Source organism: Cyprinus carpio, chromosome A22 (genome assembly GCF_018340385.1).
Source record: "Cyprinus carpio isolate SPL01 chromosome A22, ASM1834038v1, whole genome shotgun sequence".
Classification (NCBI taxonomy): domain Eukaryota; kingdom Metazoa; phylum Chordata; class Actinopteri; order Cypriniformes; family Cyprinidae; genus Cyprinus; species Cyprinus carpio.
The window spans coordinates 303,671-326,170 of NC_056593.1; the positions used below are offsets into that span (position 1 = coordinate 303,671).

The 22,500-nt window shown below is 48.4% G+C and overlaps 1 protein-coding gene across 2 annotated transcripts in view; it reads right to left on the reverse strand.

Annotated features, from left to right (window-relative positions):
• The window catches only part of LOC109088464 (rootletin-like), a 40,855-nt gene extending 18,366 nt beyond the window's left edge, over positions 1–22,489 (reverse strand). The window contains exon 1 of one of the 2 annotated variants that reach the window (XM_042711576.1): positions 22,379–22,489. Coding sequence is in view for 1 of the 2 variants with exons in the window: in XM_042711574.1 (XP_042567508.1) it covers positions 22,157–22,255 (99 nt within the window). In the remaining variant the exon portion in view is untranslated. Of the gene's footprint in view, positions 1–22,156; positions 22,263–22,378 lie in introns of those variants that run through there. The other variant, XM_042711574.1, reaches the window with a different exon arrangement.
• Positions 22,490–22,500: the final 11 nt, after the last annotated feature.

Below are 22,500 nucleotides of genomic sequence, written 5' to 3' on the forward strand. Positions count from 1 at the left end.
CACACACACACACACACACACACATTCACACTCGTACGCACACATTCACACGCAGCGCATGCACTCACACTCGTAGCACATGGACAACAAACGTACGCAACACCATCACACTCGCACGGACACATTCAGACCTACACACACACACTCCCACACATGTACGCACACCACACTTCAAACTCGTACGCAGGCACTCCCACCTCGTACAAACACACACACATTCAAACTCATAACACATGCACTCACACTCGCATGCGACCCATTCAGACTTGCAATACACCTCGTACACATTCACATTCTCGCACACACTCGCACTCAGCACTCAACACGGGACACATTCAGACTTACACACTCTCTCACACTCACACTCGTACGCATGCACACACACGCACTCGCACAGACACACACGCATGCATACTTTCTCACACACACACTCGTACGCACACACGCACACTCTCTCTCTCACACACACACACACACACACTCTCACACACACACATACACAAACTCTCTCTCACACACACGCACTCACAAGCATACTCAAAACACGCGGACACATGCACGCACACTTGCACGGACCATCACATTACACACACATTGCTCTCACACTCGTAAGCACGAACACACACACTCGACAATGCAACTTTCTTCTCACACACACACACACACACACACACCCTAACACACTCAAACGCACACATGCACACTCTCTCACACACACACACACTCTCACACACACACTCTCGTACACATGCACGCACAGTCTTACACACACACACACAGTACACTACACCTAAATTTACCTTCAAAGAAAACTACTAGACAATTTTTGAATTTTCATTAAAACACAGTTTTGTATGTTTTTTAATCCTTTTGTTTTACAGGGGACTCCAGGAAGTGTCCTCCATAAGAAGCCATGTTTTACGTTGTAGTACCCATTATTATGCCAAATTTATTGTCCTCAAACAAACCACACTTTTACACACACACACACACACACACACACACACACCCTGACTGTGATCTCTGATCTGTGTTGTTCTGCAGGGATCGGTTCTGGCTCAGGATCAAGAAACCTATGATGATTATTCAGAGGAAAATCTTCGGTGAGTCACTGGAGCTTCACTGGCTTTCTGTTCCGTCTGTTAATGAAGCTCAGATATTAATCATGAGATTATGTGTGTTTGAGTCTCGTCCGGAGGTAACAGCAAACCAGTTATGACCCCTTCTACTGTAAGGTGTCGCTTCGCACCTCAGCACATCCTCCCGTGTCTGTCGTTCACTTGTCTCACGATCACGAGCTGCTGTTTCTGTCATCCTGCCTCAGATCGGACGTTTCTCAGACGGGGTTTACGAGCTCAGACCTCAGAAAAACCAGGACCGGCCGAAAGTTGCGGACTCGTCTCTACGCTCTTATTTACGGTTCAGTTTTTAAAGAGATGTGAGACATAATACAAAGCCGTTTTTATTCCTGCAGTGGATTTTCAGACGGGGAACCGACCGAACATGGACCGATGGGTAAAGCTTGTCTGACCATTCCTGTTGGTTTTTTCATTTCTATTTGGCTGTAATTTATTTTCATTGTTTTAGTTTTAATCATTTCAGTACTTCAGCTAATTTTAAGTTAGTTATCAAGTCAACATTTCTATTTTAAGTTCATCTAATATTTATATCTTATTTTTACTTATGCTTTACTTCAACCGGAAAGAAAACAATAACACACACTGAGGTGCAAAAATAAATCAGAATGAAGGTGAAATGAAGATGATTAATATATTGCACCTTTGTGTCAGTGTAGATTTCAATCTTTAAAGACTTTTTTCTATTTCATACACCAAAACCTTAATTTATTCCTCTCTGTATTCTGAAGGTTTGTTCATTTTTCATGCGAACACTGATTTATAACCACATTCACGCCTAAAACGCTGAAAATGTGTTTGGTTTCTGCAGTATTTCTGATTTACGCTATATGACGACAAAAATCTTAACCAGACTTTATCCAGTGGCTGAACATTGACTGCGTGTCTATAATAATAATGCATCACCTGCATAATTTAACCCTAACATTTCAGACTGTCGTGAACGACAGTACCTGCACTCGTCTCTATTCTGTCATCATAGCCCTGCAAACAGTGTCTCACAGCATCTGCTTCTACAGGTCACCATTTCTCTGATCTCTATTCGCTTAAAGTGTTTTATTTAGTACTTCTTCGTTTCATCTGTTGCCACAACGTGATCATGTAAAATGTGTATGTTTAATATGGTGTTGTTGTGTTCATCTGCGGCGGTTTATTGGTTAAGTAAGGAGATTGCTGGACTCGTCTGCGCTCACTTAGGGCTGCTGGAAGGTGAGCGTTTGTTCCGTCGTTTCAAAACCTGCGTCCTCTGCTGAATACAGATATATAAACTGTCTTCCTCTGTCTCTCTGCAGCGATCGTTTCGCGATCAGTTTTTCTCGCTGCGGTTGTAGTTGCGCTCCAGCGGCCATGGTTTGGGGGGGTGGGCGATGGGGGGCAGCTGCGCTAAGAGCTGCGGATCACTGCTACAACCACACACACCACACACACACACACACTGGTACCGCCTTTCAGACGCTGACACCCCACTACAACTACATCTTTATGATAAAAACATCTACGCAAGTGTGCAAACCCAATGCCATCAGCTCGAGTGAAACTCAGATGTCCTGTGACGTTAGTCAAGCCTGCTATACATGTCAATAGTTCAACTAACTAAACTCATATTTAGAACAACCAGGCCCGTGCTACGGAGAGCCTTCCCACTCTCTATTAGTCCTATTGTCCAAATTTTGTTTGCAAGTTTCCACCAAGTTCCACTGGGGCGATCGCCACGAGTGCAAAATGAATGGGTCCTATGGGCTAGATGGCTAAATGTGTCCCTTTCTCCACCAACCGATTGCCGTTGAGAATCTCAGTCTGATTGTAGGTTTTGCCAAGTTCACATGGGTGATAGGTCAGAAAGTTGATATAAACGAGTACTTATGGGCCTTCGAGTTCTTACAGGTTTAGTTGTTTGTTCGCCCATAACCCGCTAGCATTCTGCTTAATGACCGTATAACGTAACTTGACATTTTTACAAGACTTTTTCAAGCACATAAGTGGACCTCTAAAAAAAGCTAAAAACCAGCAATGTGTAATTTCTTGTGCCAATCCGTCTTGTCGACTACCAAAGTCAAATTACTAGACAAAAAATTATATCCTGAGAAAAAGTGGATTTTTGAGGGTATACCCTGCATTTGAAGCCTCCATTCATTTCTGTCACTCGTCCTGTGAGCGCACCACATATGGAATCAGAGTGTAAATGCAACCAGTGTCAGAAGCCGGGAGAGTTTTAGTGGAGATTGAAACTTCTCCGCCATAATTAGACATTTCTCTGGAAAACAAATCAAACTAGAGAAAACCGTGTGCGCTAATATAGCGCCCCTTGTGGTGGGCAGCCGTTTAGCAGAGCAGCGCTTGTTTTTGTGTACGTGCGTTAAAGAGTGGTTCAGACCCTAAAGCCTTCAGATTCTTTCTTTCCTCTTTCTTCTATATACTCCTCCAGCCTCGCAATCAAGGTTCGTCTCAAATGTTACGAGCAGAAAGTTCCTCCAGTAACAGTAAGAGAACATAATCTGGGTTTAGCTGTTAGTATTCTCGCGCTCCTGGTAAACTGATAGTTTACTGTAATAATCTATGTTTTGGATGAATATATGGTCTGTATGGTCGCCATGGTGCGATTGTACTCTGTTACACGACCCTTTGTATTAGGACCCCCCCCCCCCCCTGGGGGGACGTTGTCGATTGGTCGTTTACTTGTTTATCTGTCCTGGGCGGAGTTACACTGAACGCCAGACTAGAAACCCTCCACACCTGATCACAGTGTCAGAGGTCAGGACCTTGTAAGCACTGATATGGTCCTCCACAATCACATGCGGTACGCTACAACTGAAACGCATACCTTCAGCATTTACTGTAATCTTAGCTGGTCCAAACCAGGTTCTACGCAATTTAAATAAACTTTTTGTTGGTTTTCCCTGTACGTTTAAATGGCAGAGTCTGATAACATGAACGCTTTACAGAATAGGCGTGAAGACATTCCATGCATTTTAATGGTGTATAAAACAAGACCGAGACTGAGCAGAGTTGATCACTATCAAGTTTAAAATGCCACTTTGATGATGGTTTCTTAATGACTATACACGATATAGACCCGAGAGATCTGTTTCCTTTGCTTCTGACTTAACTGTATGTAACCTGCAACATTAACATTACTGCTTCTGAAAATGAAAATTAAAACGGGAACCAATCATTGGATATCGTCTGCAGTGGAGTGTGTCACCTTCCCGTCCAGAGACGCCAGCAGGGTTTGCCAGGTTTGCACAACGAAACCCACCCGACTGCTTGCTTCGAAACAGGAAAGCCCCGTTTCAGGTTTTACAGTTTTTCGTTCGCCAGCTGGTTTTACATCACTGATTAATAAAACTGACCTGTCTACAATCAGGGTGAGGAAAAAAACATTATAGTAAGATTACTGCATTACAAAGTAGTACACATTACAGTTCACAATTGCTGTCAGAAATATATATAAAATATAAAAATAAGTCAGTTACTGGATCTAATTCACATGAAACTATATACAGTTGACATCCTCAAGTGTGTAGTGCGTCTGGAAAACTCCTTACATTAACATGAATTATTAGAATAAACTGCTTAATTCTCATTATAACAAAGTCACATGGTAAAAAAAAAAAAAATTGGTCCTAAACTTTCTTTAAAACAAAAACTTTTTTTGGTTTTTGGGTAACTGGTACTCAAGTGAGTTATTCTGGACGGGCTTCTAGCAAGCTCTACAGCGGTCAACATCTGAAGTGGAACGAAGAAGTGCACGCGGTAGTCTAGAGACCAGAACGGGTCGGTGATATGAACGAGTTTTCGATGCTCTTCAGAGGTTGAGTACTGTATACTGAAGCTGGATTCCAACACAGAATAATATAAACAAGATAACTGTGACATTTCCTGCGAACAATTCTGACCATTTTTCTTGCAAGTTCAGGGTATCGTGAGATATAAACTCGCCATTCCTGACCAGAAAAGTCAGACTTCATAAAAAGTTGCAATTACCTTTTCTATTTTTATCACAAAGTTATAAACTGTAGGAAAAACTCCAAAATTAAAATCCAATTGTGAGATATAACTCAGAACTGTGGGAGAAAAGTCTGAATTGTGAGATTAAAAGTCCACAGTTACCTTTTTTAATCCCGTGGCAGAATCAAGCTTCGTCTGTATTCCATTAAAAACATTCACAATTTTTCTAAGAAAGGTGGTCGGAAAGCGTCTGGGTGTGTTTCAGCTGCTCTGTGAAGACGCGTCAGCGCCGGCGTCCTGCGGCGGATCTCCTGCTGGAGCTGCTCCTTCAGTGTGGACAGCTGCTCCTCCAGGACCCTGACGCGCTGCCGGGTGCGCTCTCTCCCGGGCCGCCAGCATCGCTCCGCCTCTCTCCTGACCGGCACGCAGTCTCTCCGCCTCACCGCTGCACGCCTGCTCGCTGCCGCTGTGACTCTGCTCCAGCTCCGCCAGCTGAGCCTGACGCACACCACACCACACACACACACACGCCGTCACCACAGCAACAGCAGAAACCATAGCATCCCCAGCACCACGGCGAGCCTAATCTAATGAAGCGTGTTTAAAACACAAACACGATCTTGTTCTCCATCCCCGCTCACACGTGCGATACACTCCACGGCCTTCACTCACCAGACCACAACGCAATCTTCTTTCTGACGCCGCACAACTCCTCCTTACAGCGATGAGGAAACATCACACACACGTTATAGGGTTACACGCGTGAGCGCAGCTCGTGATTAGCGCTAGCATGCGACTGCGAGCGGATGATGGCGTCCCTGCAGCAGCACGATCTGTCTCTGTGCGTCCTGCAGCTGCTCCTGGTTCGAGCGGTGTTGAGCGAGCGATTCCAGAACGGCCCTTCTCCGCACACAGACGCATGCTGCTCTCCTCCGTCTTCGCTCTGGCGCTTTCCACCTTACGGACACACACACAGGACCGTGAACTCCTCTGCGGTCAGACACAGTGCAGAACTGACCGGGCGGCGTCTCCACCTTAATCCAGCGTGTTTTCTCAGCGCGGTACTTGTCTTTCTACTCCAGCGGACCCGCCTTCCTCTCTCGTCCTCTCTTTCTATGTCCCTCCAGTAAGGCCCCGGCTCTCTGTAGGATGCGCATCACGCTCCTCTGCAGACGCTCTGGTCCGTATCCTGCTCAGACTGTAGACTGTGCTGGGCCTTCGGTCTCCGACTGTTCGGACTTCAGTACGCAGAGCCTTCGTGAGACCGAATTGAATCGTGTGTGCAGAGTTAATTTTTGCGTTCACACTGTCACGGATTTGAAGTCAGATCTCTTTAGTAATCAGGTCTCAGACCTCTTTTCATTCACACTGTAATGTTTTCCAACACAATCTCATGAGAAAACCCTTGAAATAACACCACACTGAAATGTATTTTTTTGCATTCCCACATGCAACTGCATTGTACTCACAACTAGACTGAAGTATTTGACCATACTGCTCAAGTTTTCACATTTTTTTTTAAGTATAAAATTCAAGTTTAAAATGGGTCCACACTTTTAATAAATAGTTATTTTTCCACTCTGCAGCTCGCAATTTGGTAAAACTCTTCTGCGTGACCGGCCTGAGGTAGGTTGATCTCCACCTCCTGGGTGTGGTCGCTCCGTCCTCCAGCTCAGACCTGCGCAGCTGAACTCTGGGTTCATTTCTGACTTGCATGGTCTGCACACGCTCCGTGAGCACGCCTGATGATTCTCTTCCCCGTCCGACACGGACGCTTCGGAGTCCACCACAACGCTCCGAACCACACCGCAGACGTTCTCTGGAATCTTTAGGAGCTATTTCATGGTCTGTCTGAATACTCAGATCCTGATTGGCTTGCAGGTTTCCATTAAAACCGTTTTAAATGCACAGGTAGTCGGTTTTAAGCAAGTTCTATATGTAATGGGCAACTTTAATTACTGCACACACTACACACACACACTACTAACACAGGACTGTCATCTCTCTGTCTCTCGACTGCTGAGCCTTTGATTATCTCTTACACATATGTTAACCAGTTATTATGGTCAGAGCACGTGGGTCTCGGTCCATCACCTGCAGCTGCCTGCGCTCGCGTCTCGGCCTGTCCCAGTGTTTTCTGCAGTGCTGCGAGACGCGACCTGGGTGCGCGGGCTGTGGGCGGCGGTGGCTTCCTTGTCAGGCTCTGGGAGAGAGCGAGCACTCTCTCTTTGTGAAAGCTCTCTCCATCCTGAGCTTTAGGACAGCAGCGCCGTTCAGTCGCTCCACCCTCACGCTGCAGGGACTCGAGTCGGGCTTAACCCGTCTGCCACCTGGAAACACACACAGGGTGTTTATCGATCAGCGCGATCGCAACTGCGTCTGAGGGAATCAAGCGTTATCTTGTCTCCGGACCCTGTTCTGCTTGCGCGTTGTCGTGCCGGTCGGTGAGCCGTCTGGATCCTCAGTCTCTCGCTCAGCCATACTCAGTCTCCAGTCGGTGCAAGCTCTCTCCCTACCAGACTCCGCCTCCCCAGCTCCACCCGTGTGCCACGCCCCTCGGCCCGCTCCAGAGCCTCACGCAGCCGCCTACGCTCCGCCTCCATACGCGCCTCGGCCGGCACGCATCTTACTGCAACTGCTTCCTGCAGGGGCGTGTACTGTGTTTAAGACCCCTAGGCTGCGCTAGAGGAGGGGGGGGGCGGCAGTTTCAGATGAAAGCAAGACGCACCTCCACAAACGCTTGTCGCTCCGTCTCGGGGTTCAGCGAAAGTCCTCTCCAGCTCTGGCATTCGCTCGTTTAGAGCCTCGTCGGTCTCGGTCTGCGTCTCCGCAGGGACTCTTCCTGCGCTGCAGCAGAGCTTGAGTCGGCAGACAGCTTCTGCATCCACCGCACGCTTAATCTCACACGAACACACAATCATCAAGCACCCGCAACCTTACAGAAATACACTCTCGATCGATAACATAATTATAAAGCCAAATAAACACAGTTTAAGTTACCCCTCTTTGGCACTCCTGTATTGTTGCTGTGTCAGCTTAAGTAGGCGCTGTTGGGCGAGTCCTCCTCTCCCCCCCCCCTTCCGCTAGTTCCCTCTGCAGTGGACCCCAGCTGACCCGCGCCTCGTCCTGCACACATTTACATCACATATCACTTTATCAACAGCATGTTCTCACGCTGTCCACACTGTCACAGTTTAATCTGAAGCATATCTGCTGTTTTAACGTTCAGGTTTTGGACCAATGAGGTTTCACAGCGGGCGGAGCTCCCCCCAATGAAGACTACAAGAAAAGACAAAGCTGTCCCACACAAGAATGATAAAAATATAACCATAAGATTATAATGCGCTCTAACTCTAAGAGTTTTTAATTGTTGTTCTAACCCCGTTTAAGTACAATTGCGATAGCCAATCAGAATCCATCCTGCTCTTTAAGGCCGTTGGGCATTTTAAGTGGCAGACGACAAAACTTAGAATAAAACAGAACATTCCTGTCTGCTGTTTTGGAATGCTGTAGGGTTAGTTATCCTGACTATGTTTGTGCAGTGTGTTACTCGTTACTCGAGATCCTGACCTCGCGCAGCTCCTGCAGGAAGTCATCTTGAGGCCCGCTGCTAGAGGGTTTCCGGGACTCCCGCCTCTTTCAGGGCGACCGGACAGCGGTGGACGTCTGTCCTCTACTGGGAGACCACGTCCGCAGCACCGCGGTGTTTATCAGGAGTTCACGGTACCTCCAAAGGTCTGACGGACAGCAGATTAATGAAATATTAAACTCCTCTCCAGACTTGGAAAAGCACTTCTTTATTCCACAATTTCCCTTCAAACTTCTTTTAAAAAGCTGAATCTGACCTTTGGGTGGCGATAGCGAGCAGTGCAGCGGAGACACGCATAACGGTGGCGAGACCATCATCCCTGAGCGTGAGCGTAGGAAGTTGGAGGACGCCTGCCCGGTCTCCTGCCCCCTGCTGCTGCTCCGCCCACTGGCCCCGATGCCCAGCGTCGTTGTTTGTGAGCGCCGACTGCAGACATGCAACAGCCTGAACTCCAGATCCCTGGCGGCCTCCTCCGCTCGCGACAGCTCCGCTCCGTCGCAGCCAGACGGCCCTGTGCCTCGCTCAGCGCCAGCTGCGTTGCGCAGACGCGTCCGCAGGCCGACTTGAGCGCGCAGCGGAGGTATACTTCCTCATCCTGAGCTTCTTCTTCTCCAGCCGTAGCCTCCTTCAGCTGCGACCGCCAACTCTCCGCTCTGCGACCGCGCATCACGACTCGCTCTCGCTCAACTCCGCTGTAGATAGACAGCTAGAGCGAACTCGCCGGGCCGTTTTAACATTTTCAGATTCTTTAGAACCAAATTTTACAGATGCAGCTGAAACTAGACTGGATTTCCATTATTAATGACATCCATGAGTGGGACTTTAGATAAATCGACCCGCATTTTAATATGATTTCACGGAGATCTCACCTCTTTCTGAAGAGAGTTTCTGCTAAGTTTCTGAGTCGGCGAGTCTCTGTTTGAGCGAGATCAGTTCTCCTCTGGCTCGCTCCTCGTCTTTGTGCTCCTCCAGTGCGACAGACGCGTTCTGCAGTTTCGGCCAGCTGCTTTGCCCTTCTGCTCGCCAAGCCTCCACGTCGCAGGAGCTTCACACCTGACGGCCACACAGAAGTCACACCTCAACACCAGCTCTCAGCTCTCAGAGCTCCGCGTCACAGCGCTCCGGTCTGACCTGTCTGCGCAGCTCCTGCAGCTCCCTGCGCGCCTCCGGTCTGGACCGCTTCCACTCCACGCAGACAGCGTGCGCCAGATCGACATCCTCCTTCTGCTCGCAGAGCGCCAGACCTCTCCTCCCAGCCGAGACACTCGACTGCCTGCCATTCTCGCTCACACACGCGCGTTCACGCTGAACACAGAAAGACAGAACAGCACAGTGCAGACCCTCCAATCACAGAAAGAAATCATCTGCTTTATGATTATCAGGTTTACTGCTATATCGTCTAGTTTACCTAGAGTTGTGATTAGAATCTCCAGTTCTAAGATCTAAAAAAAAAAAAAAAAAAAAAAGTTGCAAGTTTAAAAAATCAAGCAATTATGACTCTTTTATGATATATATGATCCCGTGCTGGAAACCATCTTCCAGCAGATTGCACGTGAAAGCGTCCGCACCTGATTCTCTCGCTCTCCTGACTCTCCTCAAGCGCTTCCCTCAGCTGCCACGTTGATTGGCTCAGAGCGTCCCTCTCCTTGGTGACATCACTGAGGGAGTGTCGTTAGCTCGCCCCCTCTCGCCTGTGCCCCTCCCCCCCCGCGTCCCGTATACTGGCACAAGCGCTTCTCCCAACCTCCCAGCTTCTCTCGTCTGGCGCTGTTCGCGGCCTCTCCTCACTGCACGACAGCAAGCATCACGCGACACTCCTCCAGCTACAGGAGGGAAAACTATTACCCATCTTACTGTTTGTGTTCTTGCTCTTCAGGCATGATAAATTTTCCTTCACCAAACCTCTCTGACGCCGTATCTGCTTGTGTCTGCAGCGCTTCGGCGCAGTTCTCCTGCAGCCTGCGCACGCTCACGCCCTGTTTGCACCGTCTGCGTCCTGCAGCTGACCGCGCAGCTCCTTGCAGTTTTTCTGTGTTTAGAGCAGCAACATGCATGGTCTACAAGAGATTAAAACCTGTGTTATACAACACACTCATGATTATTAGACTATTAAGAGAGTCACTGACACAATATCATCGGTTTCCCCCCCACAAACTTTCCAAGGAAGTGCTGTTTGTTTCCTCTTTAAAACACAAAGGAATGAAAAAGGTGCTTTAATCTGCATTTTCATGAGATATAAACATTTTTTGTGCAAGTGAAATTCGCAGCTCTGGATGTGAAACATCCTGTTTGTTGCAAGCATGCAGGTGTGTCGTGTTCTGACCCCTCCTGGTCTCTGAGAGCAGCGCCGTCGCTCAGTTCAGTCCTCTCAGCCTCCAGCGCTGCAGTGCTCAGCTCCGCCTTGTAGAGCGCTCACCGTCTTTTCGACCAAGAACCGCCCTTCCTCCGCCTCCTTCACGGACAGCGCCTGCAGAGACGCCATTCGACGTTACGACCACACACCACACAGATAGCCGTGAGCTTCCCAGTGCGAGTCTCACCTGCGTGTGTATGTCCGTCTCGGCCTGTAGCAGACTACTGGTCCCTGGTCCCGCTGCAGAGACCGCAGCCCTCCCTGAAGCTCATCCTCGCTCTCGCTCCTGCCGAGATCATCCTGCTCCCTCCAGGTGTTCACGTACGCTCCCGTCAGCGCCGCCTCCTGCTCGGGCCTCCAGACTGCAGCGCAGCGCCTCCTACAGGATTCACATGATATCCCGAGATGAAGTACGCCTGAACCATGTGTGCCCAACATGTAGAGAATACAGGAGCGCCTCGTATGACTTGCTGAGTGGTCAGTCTCTCCAGCTCCTCCTGGTGGTCTGTCAGCGCTGTACGCAGAGCTCGTGCTGCGCCTTCCTGTTGAGCGGGCTGTGAGTGCGTCTCTTAGCATCGTTCTTTCTTTTCTTTTCCCTCGCTATGAGACAGAAAACCGTCTCTCTTTCAAGTTGCGCAATCGCTTCAGCTCCGCTAAACACACAAACTAAAACGTCAAAATAGGGCTCATTTGAAAATAAAACCAGTCTCTCTCATTCATGTACCTGTCTCTCACTCTCTCATTCATGTAACCTTTCTCACTCACCATGTACAGTCTCGTCCACTCTCATTCATTTATCTGGTCTCACTTTCATGTGCGTATCTCATGTCTCTCATTCATGCCACCTGTCCGCACTCTCATGCTGCACCTATGCACCTGTCCCTCACTCTCCTTCATTCACCTGTCTCACTCTCTCATGTAGGCCTCACTCTCTCATGTATGGGGCTCCCACTCTCTCATGTACCTGTCTCACTCGTCTCATGTATGTCTCACTCTCTCATGTTTATGTCTCACTCTCTCATGCAACCTGTCCTCGACTCTCATGTACGTGTCTCACTCTCTCATGTATGTCTCACTCTCTCATGTATGTCTCTCTCTCTCATGCACCTGTCTCTCTCTCTCTCATGTATGGACTCACTCTCCATGTAATTGTCCTCACTCATCATCATGGCAACCTGTCTCACCCTCATGTAGGCTCACCTCTCATCTGGTATGGCTCACTCTCTCAGCAACCTATGGCTCACTCTCCACCACCGGTCCCCCTCACTCGCTCATGTAATGCTCACTCTCTGCATGTCTTTCTCACTCATCTCATGCACCTGTCCCTCCGCTCTCTCAATAGCACCTGTCCTCAACTCGTCATGTATGGCTCACTCTCTCTCTCCTGTTACCTGGCTCTCTCTCATGTACGTGTCTCACTCTCTCATGTACGTGTCTCACTCTCTCATGTATGGCCTCACTCTCTCCCTCATGCACCTGTTTCACTCTCTCATTGCACCTGTCCGCACTCTCCTCATGCACCTGTGCTCAACTCTCATGTAATGGCTCCATCTCTCATGCACCTGTGTCACTAACTCCTCACATCGGCAACCTGTCACACTCTCTCATGCACCTGGTCCACACTTCCTCTCATGCACCTGTCACACTCTCTCATGCCAACCTGTCTCAACTCTCGTCATGCCCCTGTCTCACTCTCTCATGCACCTGTCTCACTCTCTCATGCACCTGTACTCACGCCCTCTCATGCACCTGTTCACACTCTCATGTATGGCCTCCTCTCTCATGACCTGTCTCACTCTCTCCTTACCTGTACCTTTCTCACTCTCGTCATGTAATGTCCCTCTCTCTTCATTCATGCACCTGTCTCTCTCTCTCATGTATGTCTCTCTCTCTCATGCACCTGTCTCTCTCTCTCTCATGTACGTGTCTCACTCTCTCATGTATGTCTCACTCATCGTCATGCACCGTGTCCTCTCTCTCTTCTCGGAGTTGTACCTGTCATGCGGTCAGTGCGGCATCTCAGTTCTGAGTTTCTCTGTACTCTCCAGCTGATCGCGCCGAACACTCGAGGTGATTTATCTGCCTGCTTGCGTGCAGCTTCGAACAGACTCGTCTCCAGACTCTCCCGCCTAACCGATCCTGTCGCATCACATCACAGTTACTGAAACACACATGCATTTTATTAAAACGATTTAATATCATGACTGAAACGTGTGCGGTCTCACCTGAATGGCGGCGATCTCCTCCGTCAGGGCGGCGGTCCTCGTCTCTCTGACGCTTGTGCAGCCTGAACCAGACGCCTCCCGCCCCTCTCTCGTACAAGCCTCCGCCCTCACTCGCCGCACCGCCTCCTCGAGCTGTTGCGCTCCTGCCCTGTCTTCTTCATCCACGGGACAGACCCGATCTCCGCCTCCAAACCACCCACGCTCACCAAATCACTGTTTGAGTGACAGCAGCACATCAGACAACGGTTTATGAGGCAATCGAGGGCATATATATAGAGAGAGAGAGAGAGATGAGAGAGCGAGACGGGTCCACCTGTGTGATTCTGTCCCTGGAGTTTGGCTCGTTCCTGCCTGCAGCGACTGAAGCTCCGCCTCCAGCCTCCGCCCTGGCCAGCCTCAGACTCCTGCGAGTGATTGGTGTGATAGCGAGACGAGCGAGGTTTCCAGCTCCAGGACGGTCCTGCCTCGTGGATCGCGACCAGCTCGTCTCTGATGGTCACTTTCTCATTGCTCTGCTTCTCTCGTCGCCCTCTGAGACAGCATATGCATTTCTTTTTTCCTCCTCCAGCTGTCAATTCATTCAATCGATCAATATCATTGGTTCATTTGTCACTGAAACACCTTTACTCTCTATAAAAAACTAGCTAATATTAACCAGTAATATGATCCAAACAGACCCTGGACGTGTAAAATCAAACCCTGACAAAAGCATTTGCAGAGAAAAAAATGTGAAATTAGTCTGTGAGGACTTCATATTCTGGAAGTTAGATGTACACCGTGGCGTAGCGGTGTGAGTCTGGTAACCTGTATGATGAGCCTGTTGAGGTCATATTTGTCCTGCGCCAGACCGCATCGTTAATGCTGCTCCATACTTAAAGCGAGAGAAACTCTCTGAGTGAGGGACTCCTTTTCCTCTAGTGAGCTCGTGGTGAGCACTAGAGAGATTGCAGTGTGGACTGCTCCCGCTCTTGCACACACACACACACACCACACAGCACACGTACGTCAATCACCCACTTATGAAGGTATGCATACTAGACAGTATCTGTGGGAATATTGAATTTGAGGTCATTTTTCTGACTAAAACTGAGCTGTGCTGTGGCTTGTTGGCTAGTGATTACACTCATGATATAAATAATCATAATAGTAATTATTATTATTTTGTTTTTATATTACCAAATAAGAACCATACACAAATGAAGAAATAATACTATTATATACATACGGCAGAGTAGGGCTGCCTGTAGTGCTTGTTTGTAGCTAAATGTTATACATCACTCCTAAAAAAATAAATACAAATTAATAATTATAAGTTACTTTTTATAGATGCTTCATTAAATCACTAAATTAAGAATATTACACTAATAAGTAATACCAATAAAAATAATAGCATTTTATATAGTGCGTTTTTCCTCAACTTTCAGTATTATGTTTGGTCAGTTGTGATCAGTCTGTTGACGGATGCTTTCTGTGTGTCCCCTGAAGCCCTGTTGAAGCGCGTCGCTCAGGCTGTCATGTTTCTCCGTCTCCATCAGCTGTCCTGGTCGGTCGCCCCCTGCTGGAGAGAACTCCCCTTCAGCGCCGTCATTCAAGTCGCGCAGTGAAGACGCTCGACGCTCAAGACTCCTCCCACACGCTTCTTGACTGACACAACACTCACACACGTCATTGACACGTCACCACACTCGCATCGCTCAGACACAACACCGACGTCAGACTCACTGTTCTTGTCCGTCTCTGCTCGGGCCTCCAAAAAGGGTCCGTCCTCTCCCAGCGCGGCGGTGTCTCTCTCCTCTCCGCATCGTGATCGCAGTCCTCGTCGTTTGCTCCGCAGACGTGACGGCCAGCCTGCAGCCTGTCACACTCCCCAGCTGCATACAGCTGCACCTGCCGGTCTGCCGCCGCCTGCCGCAGTCTTATCCACCGCATCGCCTTCATCGCTGACCACAGAGAACACACAGTGTCGTGGTTCACTGGTCGACATGACATCGAGTGATTGACCAGGACTGTGACGCGTCTCACCTGCTCAGTGCGTCTCTCCTCTGTCTCCTGGTCTCGTCCGGTCTCTTCTCTCTCTCTCACAGCGGTCTCCCATCTCTCTCCTCTCTGAGCTTCGCTCTCTCGAGCCGCCCTGCAGCGTCTGCGCAACGGAGCTCCGCCCTCCCGCCGGCCTGACGCCGCCTCCCCCTCCTGCCTGCGCAGCTGCTGTACTGAAGAACTGCGCAACTGCCAGACGCTCCACTGCAGCTCCTGCGCACAAAAAACACCGTAGATAGCAGCGGAATCACAGTAGCGCATAGCTGTGTTGTGTGTGGTGTGTGTGTGTGTGGTTGGTGGTGTGTACCTGCAGCTGGACCTGTCCTGCTGGTCAGAGGCGGAGCTGCAGTTGCAGACAGACAGCTGTCAGGGATGATGGCTGAAATTGATGAGATGATGAAGAGCGCAGCAGCGGCAGCAGAGACTCTTCAGTGTTTCCCCGTCCACAGCCGCGCACGGTCTGAAGAACACCAGCTTACCCACACACACACACACACCTTACTACATACATCAGTGAAGCATTGAACTGCGTGTGAGAGAGTGTGTGGATTGTGTTGTGTGTGTTCGCGTATGATTGTGCTGATGATGCTGCTCATGTGATGAGAGTACTGATTGTGTGTGTGGTGGTGTTGTGTGTGTGACGAGAGTGTGATTGGTGGTGTTGTGTTTGTGTGTGTTGTGAGAGTATGAGTGTGTTTGTGTGTGTGTGTGGTGTGTGTTTGTGAGAGAGTGTGATTGTGTGTGTGTGTGCGTGGTGTGTGTGTGTTGCGTGTGTGTGTGTGTGGTGTGAGAGAGAGTATGATTTGTGTGTGTGTGTGTGTTTGTGTGTGTGTTTAGAGAGAGTTATGATTGTTGTGTGTGTGGTGGTGTGTGTGTGAGACAGTGCTGTGTTGTGTGGTGGTGTGTGTGTAATGAGAGTTATGATGTGTGTGTGTTTGTGTGTGTGTGGTGTGTGGTTGTTTGAGACAGTGTGTGTGGTGTGTGTTGTGTGAATGAGAGTATTATATGTGGGGTGTTGTGTGTGTGTGTGTGTGTGTGCTGTACCTGTGTGATAGTCTCTGGAGTGATGTTTCTGCAGTGGCTGCAGTGTGTTTCTTCAGTGAATGACCTTCAGTCCTCCTCAAGACCTTGCTGATCCTGACAACACACACATCTGATGACTCTTCTGTATTCTTGCATTAGCTGACATACACGGGCTAGAATCTGTGAAGCTGCTTCCACACAATCAGTATTGTTGATTGGTCACTTTACCCTGTATCCTAAGTGAGCGGTTCTTCACCAGCAGACGAGTGTGTTGGTGTGTACCTGAGTTTCCTGTTTTGAGTGTTGGTGACTTCCTGTTCTCCCTGTCCTCCACACGAGCTTTGAGACGCTCCAGCTCTCTCCCGGCAATCACACAAGCCTGACACACACAGCACGCAACACACACACACACACACACACCACCTTTAAACCAGCACCAGTACAATCACTCCAGACACTAACTGATGATGGTTGAGTAGTCCAATACTGAGTTTATAAACATTTTTCAGAAAGTATCCATTACTAAAGTCCTCAGCCACACAACATATACAGGAGTACTAGTAAGTTAGTAAGCCGTGTAGTTGTGTTGCAGTAACGGACCGTGTGTTTGAGCTCGGCCTCTCTCCGAGTCGCTCCTGGTCCTGCAGCGTGATCATCTCCGTCACCGTCTCTCTGAGCTCGGCTCCAGCTGCAGGCGCTGCTTCCGTCTGCTCTCTCCAGCAAGCAGCACAGATCCCGCCCTCACGACTGGGGCCGCGATCCGTGCAGAACCGCTCACACACTGCAGCTGCAACGCTCTTGAGCCAACGCTCGCCCAGCTCGTTACGCACCTGCGCACAGTATCCCTGACGACATGACAGACAGACGGAGACCGCGTCAGTTGTGTAACCGTGACCTCAGCTGTAGAATTGTGCATGGTTGCAGTGACGCGGTCTGACCTCTCGTTTGCGCGCTCTTCACGACACACACGTGTCTGCGTGAAGCCCACCACCTGCCTCCATAGCGCCAGCGACCGCTGGTGCTCGCTGCTGAAGTAACTGTTAAAGACGAACCAACACCATCAAGTGAGCCAGGTTTCTTTCAGCTGTGTTTCAATAGATGCGACGCCACACACCCACCTTCCCTCTCACTTCCTCAATCAGACTCCCTCTGCTGCCAGCTCCCTCCCGGGCTTTGGTCCAATCAGCATGGGCTCCGAGGTCCCCCAGCTAGCGCCTCGTGCCGGCCGGTCCTTTCCAGCCTGCGCTCCCGCAGCATGGCGGTGCCGCGACGGCCCGGCTCCCTTCACACCAACAGCCTTAGCACCTCACTCACACTAACAGTTTACACGAGGTAAGTGTTATTCAGTGACGTGTGCACCTCTGCTTTCCTCCTCCATCCTGATGAGGCTCGCTCTCCATCTCACTGTCATCCCTCATCCCGTCCATCGCGGTGACCTGACCGTTTACTTGCTCTCCCGGGGCACACTGCCCTCCAGCGGCACAACACCATTGCACTCTTCTAGATTACTCGGACCCAACTATTTATTTAAATGGTTGATCTTGTTCATTGATGTACAAAAAGTTTTCGTTCAGATCAGTGTACTACCGCAACCAGATTGCGGAAGCTAGATCGACAGTGAGACAGGCACGTGTGGTGAGTATCTGCTGTAGTTTCTCCACAGTGTATTTCTCCACCGTGTCTTCTCGAGATCCGCGACACTTCCTTCTTGTACTGGAGACCTCCACTCAACAAACACACGTGAGTTCCTGTGCGAGAGAACACGGGTGCATAATTGCTGTAGATCCGTGTGCTGTACCTGGGCCTGTAGTTTCTGCACGCGCTCGCTTTCTCGCTGCCCTCATCCGATACGCCGGTGAGTTGGCGTGAATACCAGAGCCTGCTGCCCTCGTCCCCATCCATCTGCGTCTATCTACGTTCTGCTTTGTCGCCAGACGTGCGAGACTCCGAAGTCGCATCCCTCCTCGCCCCGTCTCCAATCTCCGCGCCATGCTCCAGCTACACCCACCCGTCACTCGAGCACTAACGAAAGAAACTCTTTCACCACTGTTTCACATCATGTTAACAACTACTTTTTTGTTGCGACCTTTGGATACAGTAAAGTAGGGAAGTCTGTGATTTCAGACGCAGCGAGTGACTTCAAATGAAAATAGCAACCACATAACTCCTTAACAACAACCAGAAGACCTTAGCAACCATTCAAAAGACCCTAGCAACCACCCATAACTCCTTACCAATTACCTTAAAGCCCCTAGAAACCACCCATAACTCCGTAGCAACAACCAAAAGACCTTAGCAACCACTCAAAAGAACCTGGCCAACCACCGCTAAGCTTATTACTAACCGCCTACAGCCGCTACAACCCCTAACTCCGTAACACACCCAGAAGACCGTAGCAACCCACCTAACGCCTTACCACACCTAAAAGAGAGCCCCTAGCAACCACCCATAACTCCTTCAACTCACCTAAAGATCACAACAAACCCACCCATACACCTGTAACAACAACCACAAGACCTTACAAACCATTCAAATACCTACAACCACCTAGAAAGACGGCAGCAGTTGTGTGGACATTCCACGATAGGAACACATTAATGTTCTTTGATTTCTCATTGTTATTGACCATAGTTTAACTGTGTCTTGGGAACGTCGTTTGTCTTTAGATCAGAATAAATGCAGACAATTCCGTTTCTCTTTCTTGCTGTTCTAGTGGATGGATGCAGGAGTCCCAACTGTGGCAGCTGAACCGCGTTTTATTCTACATATGGGACGGTAAGGAACCCGTGGAGAGGGGACAACACAGTTTAGAAGTACAGTGGGATTGATGATCACATGACATTGCTGGGAACCAGGGGGGAGGTATACGAGTATGGTGCGCCGTACAGGTACAAAGGACGGCAGCAAAAAACATATCCAAGTACCACACCAAAAAGGAAATGTAGCGTATTACTATGATGCCTTTTCGGCACAGAGTACGTCAAAAAAGCAATAAGCTAATGACTTGCAGTTAACTACTACTTACAAGGAAAACGATTGAACTATATAACAACGATTTGAAAACTAGGAAATAATAGTGTCTGGGGCAACACTAAGTAGGGGGCTGTACTAGCTGGTGAAACAGACCCGATTTTTAACATTTCAAGATAGTTTTTTAACTATAGTTAACATTCTTTTAATTTTAAGGTCTAGTTAAAATGAAGTCCTTAGCATTATTCTATCTATAGAGATAAAGATATATAAAATATATAGTCTTTTCTAATATATATATAATTGACCTTCACACACACCACACCACCCATATAGACCCACAGTTCGTCATCAATCAGTAGAATATCATCAAAGGTATTTATTTCACAATTCCATGCAAAAGTGAACCTTGTATATGAGTATTCAATTCATTACACATACTGATATATTTCCAAATGTTTACTTTTCTTTTGATTTTGTACGATTACATAAACGTGACAACTAGAAAGACCCCAAAGGAACTGTTATTGTTAATAAATCCGCATCCTGTGTATTTTGGTGTCATCACGTCGTGAACCCCACGAACAACCTAGCCACCCTAAATCAGCTCCCAGGCGACCGTCATCAACAGGTACAAACACAGCTCGCACTTTACATTTCCTGTTCAGACTTGATGTGTACAGACTCAGAGTCACATCACAGTCGTTCCGGACCAGACAGTCATTTAACAGTCCGGCATGGCAACATGCCACTCCACTACATTCTCACTCGCCGTTACACACGGAGACGGGTCACACCTCGAGCAGGAGACACAGAACAAAAGGCTCGATATGTTTTGTGTGTGTGAGGGAACCTGTGATGGACTCGGAACGGAATCTTTTTTGAGCGAGGTTCTTAAGCTACAGCGTGCGGATCTCTACTGAAGAACCAGACTATTAGATGTATCTTTGACTAAACTTACAACATGTTCCCTAAAATGACCCGTTATTATACAGTGTGTGTGTGTGTGTGTGTGGTGTTTCTCACTTCTCTCAGATGATGGCGCTGTATTTGATGGCCAGCTCATCTCGTTCTGCTCGGCTATGAGCCAGAAGATCCTCCACACGGCTCAGTTCTACCTGCAGAACCCGGTTCTCCTCCTGGAGCGGCAGACCCGACGACATGCCCCCAGCTGACACACACACACACACACACACAGATATCAGACACACACAGATATCAGAGAGACAGTGATGCTGTTGTAGGTCTGGGAGTCTCACCGCTGTCGCTCAGTTCCTTGAGACGATCTCTCGCACACGGCCGGTAAAACTAGCAGCAGGTTTCATCTGGAGAAAGATCCTCGAACCGTCAGCCGCTTCTCCTCGGACAGCACACTCTCCTCCAGCCTCTGACACACACACACACACACACACACACACACACACAGTCAGTTCTGTCAAGCAGAATGGTCTCAGTGGTGATCTGTTTTGTATATTTAAGATCAATCGGACACACACCTGCGGAGTCACTAATGCGACATTAAAACCAACTCAAGCACACACTGTAAAATATTGTTGTTTTAAGGCTGTAAAACAAAAAGAGTTTTCGATTTCGTTTTACACAGAAAATACTATTTCAGTCTTTCTACTACAAAAAAAAATGTAATGTTCAATTTCCATGTATTTTTTCTTAAATTATTAGCCATTCCTAAGCATTGTTTTTACACCTGTGGTTTAGAGGGTTGTTTCTAATAATGAAGTAAAGGAGCCCGCACCTGGAAATCACCGCCTCGATTTGGACTCGCTCGCGCGCTCATGACGAAATTTACAATCAGAGGAAGAAATCCGTTAAAATTAAAAATCACAGAAATAGCGCCGTTCGGCCGACCGAATCAACCGTTGGCACGTCCCGAGCGTTTCAGGACTCTCCGCTTCATAAACGAATCCTAATAATAATCCAGTTATCACGAGCCGTCCCGAGCACACTGAGAGAGAGAGAGAGAGAGATAGAGAGAGACGGGTGAGACCACTGATCATTGGGTGAGACTGAGAGAGAGAGAGAGGCGATAAATAGACTGAGAGGGGGGGAGAGGAGAGAGAGAGAGAAGAGATAGTGAGTGGGAGAGGAGAGAGAGGGAGAATAAGAGAGATCAGAGAGAGAGACGGGGTGAGACTGAGAGAGAGAGAGAGATATAAATAGAACTGAGAGGGGGGGTGGAGATTATCGAGAGAAAAAGAAAGAAGAGAGAGTTCGGAGAGAGAGAGAGAGAGAGAAGTTTGTGGGAGAGAGATTGTGAAAGAGAAGAGAGAGGAGGCAGGAGGCATAAATAAAAACGACGTGAGACTGAGAGAGAGACTGAAAGAGAGAGAGTAACAGCAGGAGGCTTTAATGAGATTGACTGAGATTAAATGTGCTCGAGCGCAGCGCGCACTCAAAAGAGAAACTGAAACAGCGACAATAAACTCATAAAAAACCTGCAATAAACTACCTAAGAGCAAACAAGATCTGCAGAAACACCAGAAACACTGAAACTACTAACAGTACTAACTGCCCCATCACCATGACAACAGCCCCATCAACACAAAAGTAACGGTCACCAAATCCGGTCAGAGATGTGGATCATCAACTGAGGAACTGATCAGAAAGAGACATTTAATAGATCCTGTGTAACTTCTTCGGATTAATGCATTTAATTGGCTGTACGTTTTAAACACAACGCGAGATGTGGACGCGCCTCGTGCGCGCGCGCGCCGTTCAGGAACTAACGTTACAGCATTTAAATCTCTCAGGAACTACACTCCTTTCCCTTCCACTCACGACATTAAACCCATCAAAACACGGCTGGTTTCATCATCAGGTGTTTTTTATATTCTAATCCATCTTTTGAGTAACTTACTTCTTTCGTATGTTTATCTTTAAACACGCGTCGACTCTGAATAAAGACGCCTCCGGCTGCAGAAAGACTCGCGACGCGACGCGTTACAGCGCAGTTCATACACGGATAATGTTAATACACCGATGACTAGTGATCACATTTATTAATATTTCAGATATTCATCCGCGAACGCGTTCCACACAAATCACGGCCGAACACGGAGCAAATCACGCGGGATCTTACCGGTAAACGGCATTCATTCCGCCTTAAATCCCCATTAAACGCGCTTTAGTGTCCGCGTGGAAGTGTTTGTGTGTTCGTGTGTGTGTGTGATGCTCAGTCTGGACTCTTTCCGGGGTCACACT